The sequence below is a fragment of the Saccopteryx leptura genome, chromosome 6 (assembly GCF_036850995.1).
Source record: "Saccopteryx leptura isolate mSacLep1 chromosome 6, mSacLep1_pri_phased_curated, whole genome shotgun sequence".
Taxonomy (NCBI): domain Eukaryota; kingdom Metazoa; phylum Chordata; class Mammalia; order Chiroptera; family Emballonuridae; genus Saccopteryx; species Saccopteryx leptura.
This window is the reverse complement of record NC_089508.1, coordinates 70,935,722-70,949,375: the sequence shown is the minus strand read 5'-3', so window position 1 is coordinate 70,949,375 and position 13,654 is coordinate 70,935,722. Positions and strand designations below refer to the sequence as shown.

The 13,654-nt window shown below is 40.2% G+C and overlaps 1 protein-coding gene across 1 annotated transcript in view; it reads right to left on the bottom strand.

Moving 5' to 3' along the window:
- SHC4 (SHC adaptor protein 4) overlaps positions 1-13,654 on the bottom strand; it is a 133,164-nt gene that overhangs the window by 31,768 nt on the left and 87,742 nt on the right. The window contains exons 5-6 of the mRNA XM_066342073.1: positions 11,984-12,037; positions 6,776-6,827 (exon numbers count right to left, since the gene is read on the bottom strand). Coding sequence (XP_066198170.1) covers positions 6,776-6,827; positions 11,984-12,037 — 106 coding nt within the window. The remainder of the gene's footprint in view (positions 1-6,775; positions 6,828-11,983; positions 12,038-13,654) is intronic.

Genomic DNA, 13,654 nt, shown 5'->3' with positions numbered 1-13,654 from the left:
AATCTTATCCTTCCTCTGTTGCAGTACCTTAAACACTCTGAGGAACAGAGCCAGGCACATGGGGCACACAGGAATTAATGAATCACCCAAACCCACAACTGTCCTCTACCAGTTCTCATATATTTCTGTTTTATTTCTCTCAATTTTTCTGATTCTGATACTTTGAGGTTTTGATCTTGTTCTTGGGCTGATGCTACCAACATAATTTTCTGCTTTATTTTGGATAACCTTGCTACTGCCATATTACTTTTTTTGAGGAGATTAAACAGATAGAAGAAAAAACAGTGGTGTCTGTCTCCATGAAAGAAACAACACTGGACAGAAAAGGCTGGCCCTATGCAGATGTGCTGTGCAGCCTCACCACCTTCAGGCAACACATGTTCATGGTGTTACTGCTGTCACTCACATGATGCCCTGTGAAAATGATCTTGGTTTTTTTTAAGTTGCTCATAGGCCAGAATAGAGACAGGTTGAAAATCACATACAAATATGCCCACTTCCTAGGGTTAGACACATCTCCAAAAGCTTAGATAAGAGCCAGTTTGGCCAATAATTGCCCAATCTTTAGCTAATGAAAATGAAGAAACACAAGTATATAAAAAGCCCTAATTCCCCAAAAACAATTTGATTTTCCAGTGATATGATAACTTTGCATGGAGGCCTGAGCACTGATCTCCATGTCTGGAATCAAATGCAGGTCTGGGTTCTTTTCGTTCTACCTGGTAGCCAGATAAGCCTACAGCGCTACCCTTGGTTTTCAGGTACGATATTAAGTAGGATTTAGAAGACTCCTATTTCAAGGAAAAAGAATTAAATAGATAGAGAGATAGATAAATAAATAAATCTTATATTCATATTCTTCTGTCTTTTACATTTGGTTTCCTAATGAGATAATCATAAAAAAGAGGTTGAGACTACTGTTAGAGGATAATAGGTTCTTCTTTACTGTTTTATATTTTAATAGACAACTTTTTGGGTTTTGTTTCTGTTTTTGTTACTAAGAACAGGAAATTTAAACGTGCAGCTTCTCAGATTAGCCACCAGATGGAGGTGTGGGATTGAAGCATGGAGTCTACCACCCCTGGAGGGGGGTGCAGCTTGAAGAAGCAAGCCAGTAGTAGTCAGAACACAATTAACTAATGTAACCTGGACAGTAGTGCATGTATTTTATAACCATAAACATAAATCTAAATAAATGGATTAATGTAACTTGGTTTTACAGTCTTTTATTTTTATTTTTTAACTTCCTTCAGACTCAGAACCATCGCTTCTTGGCCTTTTGGCTAAGATCAAGGGGAAAGGAAGTCTGGGAAACCAGGGGCTCTTAACAGACTAGATTCAGAGAAAATATGTAAACCTTTCTGGACGGCTACATATTTGGAGTAAGAGGTGAAGAGATTCCCTCATTTATGGCAATTACAGGAGCAGGCTGTATATTAGTCACTAAGTAAACTCACAACATCCTTACTGGAACTTACCTTTTCTACAGAGAAGGTCTTTTTTAAAATGAGAAGCTCACTAAAGGGTCCTAGCCAAGATGGAAAAAAGTGGTAACTGCCCTGACTTGAATGCACTAATGTTAAAAGCAAATCAAGCGAAGAAGAGACAGCGGGAACACTCAGGATCGTTAGCATGAAGCTTAGACTCCCCTGCCATCTCTACTTCCTGTCAGCCATGCTCTCATCCCTGAGGTCTGGCTTCTGCCTTTACCAGTCCACTGACATCGTGTTTCCCAAAGTGACCCATGGCTTGTTTATTGCTGGACTGGATGGCATTTTCTTTTTTAATTTTTTTAATTTATTTATTCATTTTAGAGGAAAGATAGAGAGACAGAGAGAGAGAGAGAGAGAGAGAGAGAGAAGGGGGGAGGAGCAGGAAGCATCAACTCCCATATGTGCCTTGACCGGGCAAGCCCAGGGTTTTGAACCGGCAACCTCAGCATTCCAGGTCGAGGCTTTATCCACTGCGCCACCACAGGTCAGGCTGGATGGCATTTCCCACCTTCATTCCCCTTAACTCCTTTTCAGAGAGACCTTCCACAGTGTCTCCTCCCAGAGAAGCTTGCTCTTCCTTCTCCTTAGGTGCTACTCACCTCCTGGTCCTCCCCGCCCCTGACCACTCCTCTGGCTCTCCACTGTCTCCTCTGACTGCTGCTCCCTGAGCCCCTCAGCCCTTTTCTTTCTGGGTTCCTCCTTTGGTGAGCTCACTCACCCTTAGGGCTAAGGAGTTGTTTTCCCAAACCCCTTACAGAAGACCTGATCTCATATTCTCTCTGTCTCTCTATCTGCCTCTGCTCACCCAAGCTTCTCCTGTCTGCTGCACATTTTCCCCTGGATGAAGCCAACTCACTAGGTAATTTTATAACATTGTCTGTTTTCACTCTTGCTTGTATTTATTCAAGAATTTAGAGACACCAAGAAGAAATTAAAATTATGTTAATTAAGTTTCACTATCCAGAGCTAAGTACAACGAATATTTTGGTATGTGTCTTTCCAGTATCTTTTCTATGCAGATCTACTTCTAAAATGTTACCTGGGATTATACTATACACACTGTCTCATGATCTGTTTTTTGCACTTAATAATATTGAGAATATTTTCCCCATGTCATTATTTATTCTCGTATAACACTAGCTTAAATTGCTACATAGTCTATGGATTCATTCAAATAATTTGCTATTCATGAATATTAAATTAATCTTATTTTGCCATTACATAAATAATTATGACAATGACCTTTACTGTTTCATCTTTGTGCATGCCCTAATTATTTCCTTAAAACTGCATACACCCCTGGCCAGTTGGCTCAGTGGTAGAGCGTCGGCCTGGCGTGCGGAAGTCCAGGGTTCAATTCCCAGCCAGGGCACACAGGAGAAGTGCCCATCTGCTTCTCCACCCCTCCCCCTCTCCTTCCTCTCTGTCTTTCTCTTCCCCTCCCACAGCCGAGGCTCCATTGGAGCAAAGTTGACCCGGGCGCTGAGGATGGCTCCATGGCCTCTGCCTCAGGCGCTAGAATGGCTCTGGTCACAACAGAGCAATGCCCCAGATGGGCAGAGCATCGCCCCCTGGTGGGCATGCCGGGTGGATCCCAGTCGGGCACATGAGGGAGTCTGTCTGACTGCTGCCCCCCGCCCCGTTTCCAACTTCAGAAAAATAAACTGCATACAATATCTCATTAAATCCTCATGACTATCTGATTTCTATTTTTTCATCATATCCAAACCCTGATATCCAAACAGTTCCCAAGTACTGTTAGTTTACAAATTTGTCCAAACTGTCCCTCCCCCAAGGCAGTTTAGAACTAATGAGATGTCCCCTGAACTAGACTGTAGAATTACAGACTGCTTTCTGCTCAAGATCACTTTTGCAAATACAAATGCCAGAAAAATTATTTTACAATTGCAATAGAATGATAAAAGCCAGAATAGTTTTTATAAAGTTCAGAATCTGCAATGGTACTGAATGACCTTTGGACCAGCATTCAAAGCTCTCCACAATCTGTTTCTGTCCTATTTGTTCAGCCACGGTTCCCCCACTTCTACCCCTTCCCTCCTCTGCAAACCAGCTTTTATATATACATGCACCTATGTACTCACGCATGTGCACACACACAATGCACTCACACATGCACAGGCATGCACATGCAAACACATACCATCCAAACACATAATCCAAAGCTCATCTCACATGGCTCCGTGACCTGTGTCTTTATTTCTCCCACAATTCTGAGAGCACCGGCTATGTTCCAGGCACCATTCTCTAGGCTTCTTGTTCTCCGTGTTTCTACAGGTTACGTTTCTCTCTCCCACTAAATGATGAGCCCATGTGGCTCTAGCATCTTTCTTATTTTCTAGACAGTCCAAGGCTAAAGAAAGAAAAAACTGAAACCCATTTGGACTGTTTCTCTCTCAAATCTCGTCAATAGTTCTCCTAAATGTCTTCTCAGAATCCCCATGCCCAGGTCCCTGTGGATCCCATTTCAGCAGCTCAGCTCTGATAAATGACTCAAACACCAAACAGCATCTTTCAACGTGAAAGAGCTACACCATCCTTTTCTCTGCCTCTCGTTTCGCTCAAGCAAAGGGATATTCGCAAGGTGGTAGATCCTCTCTGGCCATTACCCTTAGCAGCCGACATTAATCTTTGATTTTTCTCACTACTATTTACTAAAGAGCAATGACATGCCCAGAGATATTCAGTGACTGATGGCAAAGTTACTAACTACCTAGATTTCCTGATTTGTTCTTCCTTTCACCCTGTCCTTTTTCAGGTTAAGATAAAAGACTTTGTTGTTCAGAAGCCTTCCTAAAAATAGCATGCTGTTGTTAAGCTCAGGCTTAGCAAAAAGAGGTTGCTCTTCTGTGGTGTCCTCTGTTGTGTTCCGTTTCTACACCCCCATCTCCACTTCACTAGTTCCTGTCTCTCCTACCCACTCTAGTCTTCCTTATCTTGTTAAGAGTGAGTCAGTTTCAAATTTTGGCACAAATGACTGGCCTCATTGCAAATACAGATTCTGCCTTTCTGCCTGGTTCCACAGCTGCGTGAAACAGTGAGAGACAGGTAATAGCAAATGTTGGAGAGGCTGTGGAAAAAAAGGAACCCTCATTCACTGCTGGTGGGAATGCAAAGTAGTACAACCATTATGGAAGAAAGTATGGTGGTTCCTCAAAAAACTGAAAATAGAACTACCCTATGACCCAGCAATCCCTCTACTGGGAATATACCCTCATAACTCAAAAACATTGGTATGTAAAGACACATGCAGCCCCATGTTCATTGCAGCATTGTTCACAGTGGCCAAGACATGGAAGCAACCAAAAAGCCCTTCAATAGATGATTGGATAAAGAAGATGCGGTACATATACACTATGGAATACTACTCAGCCATAAGAAATGATGACATCAGATCATACAACATGGATGGATTTTGATAACATTATACTAAGTGAAATAAGTAAATCAGAAAAAACTAAGAACTATATGATTCTATATATAGGTGGGACATAAAAATGAGACTCAGGGACATGGACAAGAGTGTGGTGGTTGCGGGGGAGGAGAGGGAGGGAGAAGGGGGAGGGGGAAGGGGACGGGCACAAAGAAAACCAGATAGAAGGTGGTGGAAGACAATTTGACTTTGGGTGATGGGTATGCAACAAAATCAATTGTCAAAATAACCTGGAGATATTTTCTCTGAACCTTTGTATCCTGATTGATCAATGTCACTCCATTAAAATTAACAATAAAAGAAAAAAAAAGAGTGAGTCAGTTTCAATGAAGGATGGCATAATATTCACCACCTGTTCCTTCCTCCCCATCTTATCAGAGCCACGTTTTTGTTGTTGTTGTTGTTGTTGTTGTTTTGCCAAGCATTTACTTAGTGAGCATCTACTATATGCCAGGTGTGCCAGCAGTGGGTCCTCAGAATTTCATTTCTGACAATCAAAAAGCTTCCTGCTGTTGGATCTCCCTGCCTTAAGGTTTCTCTCTGAATCCATCTACTGCACCCTGCTGCCAAATAAATCTTCCTGAAACTCTGCTTTATAAACAGCGTTCTTTACCCATTTGCCCACAAGATTAATAGTCCCTACTTCTTAGCTCTTTCTTATGTGCCCTCTAGATGCCTTTTAGACTTTTTTTTCTCCATATACCCTTTGCATTCTACTATGCTCTATTTATTTGACGCCCAGCATGCCATATACATTTCCACCTCTGTGTCTTACCGCTCTTTGAATTTCCAAATTCCACTCCATATGTACTTAATAAATGTCTTGGGAAAACTACCCCTGGGATAGCAGAGGATGCTGCACACGTAACAGGTTCTAGCTAAGAAGGAAAAGCGTCCCACACTCATTCCCTGAGAGGAGTCTGAATGATCCAGACAGAGCAAAGGATAAGAAGCAGTAAGGAACTTCAGGCCCTTGACCCGAAGTGCTGCTAGGAGGTAAGTTTCTTGGGCTACCTCACTAAACCCTGAGACGAGAAATGCAATCAGCTCACTCTTCCGTTCACTCAGCTATTCGACAAAATAGTCACTGGGCACCACCTATGTGCTAAGCATTGTGATGAGTGCTTGGGAAAAAAAAACAGTGGAAATGGTAAACAATTCCTGCCCTCATGGAGCCTTTCATAGAATTATAGACATTAAACACATCAATAAGTGAGTAAATAAAATAATCAAAAGGTGGGAAAGTGTTGATAGAAAGAGAAATAAAGTGTTATGATGAAGCAGAGTGGGATATTCTAACTAGAGACAGGAGGTGTTCTCAATCAATGAAGGTGTCACTAACGAAGAAGACATTTAAACAGAGATCCAAAAAATGAGAAGCCAAACACTCAAAGTGACACGCCAGGCTCTTGAACAGCAAGTGGATAGGCTCAACTCACACACACACACACACACACACACACACACACACACACACACACTGAGGTCAGTGCAGGCCAGTAACCTCAAAGCTTGGGTATTATCTATAATTCACTTGTCCACTCAAGATGTCCAGTCCTTTCGATCACCACCAAAACACCTTTTCTTTTGATTAAATGAATAGATAAGATTTTCAGTTTATGGGTCTCTCAAATGACTGGGATTTAAATCCCACCTATATATTTTTTCTACTATGTTCTGCTATTGACTTCCAACTCAAATTTACATATTTCCAGAACCCAATATAGCACTCAGATGATCATCACTCTGTAAACTGAAAAAAACTGTTTGTTACTTTTTAAGGTTGGTATATACCAGCTCTTAAAGAAAATCTAGAAGTTGCTTTCCATACCTCTTTGATTAACTGGATCTTTAGCTACGTAGGCAACATAGTCTGTAGTATCCTATAAAAAAAGGAAAATGATTGCATTTAAAACGAATGGATCGTACTGTTGAAAGATAGAGGATATTAGAACATGCTACTGAGGCAAGGACTTAAATATTAATGTTTCTTTTTAAAGGGAAAAGGAAGGCATCTTAGGAGGGAACATAAATACACACTTACCGTATTTTTCGCTCCATAAGATGCACTTTTTTTCCCACAAAAGTGGAGGGGAAAATGCCCATGCATCTTATGGAGCGAAAAATACGGTATTTCACTAAATATTTTAACACACCATTTGGTTCAGAATATTTTTTTTCTTATTTTCCTCTTTAAAACCCTAAGTGTGTCTTATGGTCAGGTGCGTCATATGGAGTGAAAAATACGGTATATAGGTTAGTACTTTGTGGGGTCTATATTCTCTGCCTCTTGCAGAGAGAATCTGAAGATTAAAAATTTAGAGGCAGACTATGTCACTAAGAATAAAAGAGAATACAGGTAGAAAATATGTTAGGACATGTTAAATGATGGTCCGAGGAGGACTGTTGACTCGTCCTCTATTGAAAGGTTAAATACTAGGGGTTATGCCATCACAAAGGTGTCATAAGCTAGGATGTGGCATTATGATTTCCCAGTTGTCCAAATAGATACCGTGTACATCAGAAATAAGTCAATTAAAGACACACGTTAGGTTTTGTGTTTGTTAGTTTGCTCATGTGCAGGGCAAGTTAACCTAAGGAACAATAAAGCAGAGATACAAGCATTTATTTGATCAAGATAGAGAAAGAAAAAATCATTCTGAAAAAGAGAACCCATTAAAACCTAAGGAGTTAAAAAAAAAAGAGAGATGTGTTGCTGACTTTGTAAAAACTAACAAACAAAAAGCCACTTGTTAATTCTGATTTTTATTGAAAACAGTAAACTGATGAATGATAAGATTTTAATAATTAAAGATGCTTTTTGTTATCTCAGTTCTCAGGGAAAAAAAATATATACACTGCCATTTGAAGATTAGAAGTATGACTCTCCAGAGGGAAGATGCAATCAGGCAGGAAATAAAAGCCCATGTTTGTAATAACCTCAAGGACAATCACTTAATAATCCACAATGAATCATACAGGAAGCAGATCTCAGGATCAGCATGACTTGTCTTGAGTTATTAAAAGTAAAATAACACACCTAAGTAAAGTTCTTTTATGAAAAACATAAAAGGTTTGGAATATCTTATAAATAAATTAGTTCATATCTATAGACTTTGTTTTATATTAACTTAGAAGGAAAGCCACAATTGCTGGGGGTTTAGCTGCTATTTTAAAGTTAAAGTAGTGGTATGATGCCAACAATGTTGTTTGGTATATTAGACGATGGGAAAGACGTCGTAGGACCTCTCCACACCTCATTTTCTCCATCTTCAAAAGACTGTCCAACAGTCCTACATTTTTAAAATTCTTTAACTGCAAATATCTGGGAGGATTTAAAGAATGTTAAAAGAAAAGCAAAATACTGGGGGGAACTATAAGAAAATGTATTTAACTTGGTCATACTCAATGCATTTTTGAAATGGAGAATGCAGTGTCATTGTAGATATGTAGATACAGTAGATACAGTAGATACAGTAGCATTACCTAGAACTGTCTTCAGGGCTCAGAGAAGTGAGACAAGAAAACTGCTTTTGACAAGTGAACCTAACTCTAAGGAACCACTGAGCTAAGGCCAGTCCTTAAACTGTTTTTGAGAAAAGAGTATAAGTGAGGGTGAGCTAAGTCACGAGGGAAGGAAGACTACCCAGTATTTTTTAAACTTTGGAGAAAATATGGTTAAAAAAGGGCACTACGTTAGACCATGGAGACTCCCTAGCCCTGCACCCAGTTAGCTGTGAAGTTGTAAATTATCTCAGTGAGTGTCCTAAAGATATATATGAACATGTGTGAGCAACCCCGGTAATGGTATCTCTTATCTCTCTGTGCCAGGCATCAGTTCACATGCATCACTTCACTCAGCTCCCAGGATACTGCAAGACAAGGGTGCAGTATCCCTCCATTTCAAAAATGCATTGAGTATGACCAAGTTAAATACATTTTTTTATAGTTCCCCCCAGTATTTTGCTTTACTTTTAACATTCTTTAAATCCTCCCAGATATTTGCAGTTAAAGAATTTTAAAACTGTAGGACTGTTGGACAGTCTTTTGAAGATGAAGAAATTGAGGTGTGGAGAGGTCCTACGACCTCTTTCCCATCGTCTAATATACCAAACAACATTGTTGGCATCATATCACTTCTTTAACTTTAAAATAGCAGCTAAGCCCCCATTTTACAGATGAGGACCCTGCAGCTTAGACAGGATAAATAAGTCAAGTCTACTAGACTCCAAAGCCGAGCACTTTACCCTACTACCTCCCTGACCTGAGGGTAAAACTTCACTCAGAGACCTCTAATGCCAGTGTCTGGGGTGGCTCCATGCTTACTGTAAATAAAAGGATTTGCCTACTAATCCTAAAAATGACAGTAACCCTTGAAACTGGAAAGGTGAAATTTAAGCCAAACAGCAACAATTATTTTTCACACTACACATACAGAACTCATTACTTTAGATATCAAGGAAAGTATATTTGAGTTCCTTCCTGGATGACTGAACTATAATATGTTAGAAAGAGAAGAGACAGTGCTCGCCTTTTCATACTGTACTCAGTCATCTCTCTGCTGCCAAACGTATCCTCAGTGTTACTGTGAGATACTGTCCATTCAAAAATCAATGGAGGTTTGGCCCTGGCCAGTTTGCTCAGTGGTAGAGCGTTGGCCTGGCATGCGGGAGTCCCAGGTTCGATTCCCGGCCAGGGCACACAGGAGAAGCACCCATCTGCTTCACCACCCCTCCCTCTCTCCTTCCTCTCTGTCTCTCTCTTCCCCTCCCGCAGCCAAGGCTCCATTGGAGCAAAGTTGGCCTGGGCACTGAGGATGGCTCTGTGGCCTCTGCCTCAGGCGCTAGAATGGCTCTGATAGTGGCAGAGCGACACCCCAGATAGGCAGAGCATCGCCCCCTAGTGGGCATGTCGGGTGGATCCCGGTCGGGTGCATGCTGGAGACTGTCTAACTGCCTCCCCGTTTCCAACTTTGGAAAAATACAAAAAAAAAAAAATCAATGGAGTTTTGAAATCCATTGATTACAAAACTCAATGGGTTGGATTTCAGATTCAGTAATTGGGCTCACTGGCTCCTTACATGTCCCCTGTTTGCTCGGGACTCCACAATTAGCCATTTGTGAAATCTCTTGGGGAAAAGGTAGAACTCTTAAAATTTGGTTTACTTTTAAATGATGGCACTATGAAACTAAAATATTCACTTGACAATAACTATACCCAAAGCAAAAGGTAAGGAATTAGTGAAGCCTAAAGGGAAAATTAAGCATGTGTTGAAAGAAAAAAAGGAAGGGAGGGAAGGAGGGAAGGAGGGAGGGAGGAAGGGAGGGAGGGAGGGAGGGAGGGAGGGAGGAAGGAAGGAAGGAAGGAAGGAAGGAAGGAAGGAAGGGAGGGAGGGAGGGAGGGAGGAAAGAAGGGGAAAGAAAGAAAGAAAGATAAGGAAGGAAGGAAGGAAGGAAGGAAGGAAGGAAGGAAGGAAGGAAGGAAGGAAGGAAGGAAGGAAGGGGGGAAGGAGAGAAGGAAAGATGAAAGGAAGGGAGGAAGGGAGGAAAGAAGGAAAGAAAGAGAGAGAGAGAGAAAGAAAGAAATAAAGAAAAAGAAAGAAAGAAAGAAAGAAAGAAAGAAAGAAAGAAAGAAAGAAAGAAAGAAAGAAAGAAAGAAAGAAAGAAAGAGGAGAAAGGGAGGGAGGGAGATTTTGAATCCTCTAAAGGTTGCTTCTCTTCTATATGCTTCAAGGAAGTTCTGACCCCAGGTTGTCTAGGTTTGGCATGCTTAGATACTTTGAATCATTGGGAGGCAATAGAATGACAAATAATATTGAAAAAAAATTTTTAATGGGATGATTTAAATAGCATTTCACACACAAAAAATTACCCCAACACCAAGTGGAGGAACTGGCTTAAATACTTTAGACGCCAGTAAAGGAAGCAATGATTACACAGAGAAATTCAGAATTTTATTTACTTTTAAAGTAGACTTATTTTTCTTTTAACTATTTAGCCTCGAGATTAAACTCAATCAGGATTGGAGTGACACCAGCCACCAGATCTAGTTTTTACCATCATGCCATACCTATCTTGGGTTTCTCTTGTACGTCCTATCATTAATGAACCTAAATTTTATTCCTCAATTGAGAGAAACTAAATGTAGTGAAGAGAAATAAAACCAACTCTGAAAGAGATTTTATTGCCTTATATCTGAAGGATATACTCTTTAACAATAAATGCAGAAAAGAAGGTAATTGGTAAAGACATATGTTCAATCTTCATATGTTCCTCATATTTTCTTAACATTACTGATATTCAATCATTACAAAAGTCAGGCTCTGCCCTCCTCTAGCCTTCTCTATGTTTGCAGGTAGAAAAATGGCAGGATGTCATAGAGAAGCAAAGTCCCTCTTCTACTCCCTCCATTTAAACAGATTTGTTTTTTGTTCAGTCACAGGCTTCTTAGCTTTAATGAGTTCTCGTTTTTGCTCTAGTCCAGAAATGGTGCAGTACCAAATTAGAGAGTGCCACCAGCTCAGTCCTGCCCATTCCTGGAAAATGAGCGCCATGTGGCCTCTTGATAGAGAGAAACTGCAGTTTTCTCTCCCCACCAGAGCATTGCTTCCAGGAGGGTCTGCAAACCTGTTGCTCATTCTAGATTAGACTAGTGGCCATGTACAGCAGATGGACTTCCCCTCTGATGCCAAGTCCAGCTGATTAGCAACACCTGCCTGGAGCTCTACAGGGAGAAGAATTCTGAAGAAGTACTGGCAACACATGTATGATCATACTTGTTCTTCACAACGTTGAAGCTTCTCAGATTGTAACTCCACAGCTAATAACACAATGGAGTATTGTTAGTTCACCGGCTCATCCAAATATTTTAAAAATCAGTGACGATAGATTTTGTCAAAAGCAAATTTTTGATCACCTACTACATGTAGCTATTCACAAATTCTAATAAGATATTTGGAAAGGACATGTAGTGGCTAATATACCTTACATGGAAATTCTTTTAAGTCTTGTAAAAAGAACTTTTATGAATCCATACTTACGGGATCCCCTCCAGAGGCAAATGAAATAGACTGCATATGATGATTTGCAATAATCTGGAAAACATAAATTAAACATATATGATGCTATAAATTATTCCTAGTTACATACAATCTGACAGTGATGGACACACATTTGTTTTGTTTTTGCCTGGACAGCATCTCTTCAGAAACCCCTCCACCCACATTCTATAATAATCTCACTCAGACCATGAGATCCAGGGAGATTTGACATTCCCACTCACTGCCCCTCTCCTTGCAGGTGGACACATGATCCAGGCCTAAACAACCGGAAAACATCTGAATACAACAGATCCAGTCAACGTCTTTGGGGAGAAATTGATATGGACAAAAGGAAAGGATACATCTCTCCCTGCCATTAAGGACCATGTAAGCCCAGGGCATCCATGAGCCATCTTTTGCTGACATATGGGAAAACCCTGCCGGAAAAATGAAGCTTTCCCTCTAGAGAAAATCAGCAGAGGATTAAAAATAGGAAAGTCTGGTGTTAACATGAACATTTGTTTCATCATTCAACCAATAAATCCCTGTCTCCCTGTATCATTTTTTTCTATTTTATTAATGATTTTTATATAAATTAATTTGAATTGGGTTTCAGTCATTTGCCACCAAAAGTATCTTGACTAAGGAACTAACATGAAAATTTCCAATATAAAATAAGATTATTCAAGTGAACTGCACTATTTAGCCAAGAAAATTGTCCTTTACTTGAGATTCTAGATTATTTGTTTGTAATCTCCACAGTGTAATGACCAATCTGCAGAGATACATTTGTCATACTGGTTTTGTGTGTGTGTGTGTGTGTGTGTGTGTGTGTGTGTGTGTGTGTGTGTGTGGCAGAGACAGAGAGAATCAGAGAAAGGGACAGATAGAGACAGACAGAAAGGAAAGGAGAGAGATGAGAAACATCAATTCTTCGTTGCGGTTCCTTAGTTGTTCATTGATTGATTTCTCATATGTGCCTTGACCAGGAGGCTACAGCAGACCAAGTGACCCCTTGCTCGAGCCAGAGACTTTTACTCAAACCCCATGAGCCTGCGCTCAAGCTGGCAACTTCAGGGTCTCGAACCTGGGTCCTCTGCATCCCAGTTCAACACTCTATCCACTGTGCCACCGCCTGGTCAGGCTGTCATACTGTTTTCAGGATTCATTAAAATATGAACAGTGCACCTACTAATACTATCCTCAGAACTGTTTAACAGAATATACTAAAGTCGCTTATATAAAATGACCAAGCAATTCTATTCCTAAATGTGTATCCAGAGCTGTGTAAATATGTACACGAAAAGGTATGGTGAATAAAGATAATCACTGCCCTTTTCGCCTGCAACTGGAAATAACCCCAATGACGACTATTGTGATATTCAAGTAATGAACAACTATATAGCAACAATATGTTTCTTGAGCAAAAGAAGTCAGACACAAAATTATAAGCTGCATGGTTTCATTTATATAAAGTTTATAAACAGGCAAAGTTATTTTATTCTGTCTGAAGTAAGGATAATGATTACTTCTGGAGCAAAGGAAGAGAGAACAATGGTTTTCTGGGATGAAATGGTGTTTCTTCATCCGAGTAGTAGTTACCTAAATTTGTTCATTTTGTGATAATCATTATGATGTGTGCTTTTCTACATTTATGTTTTCCATATTTAC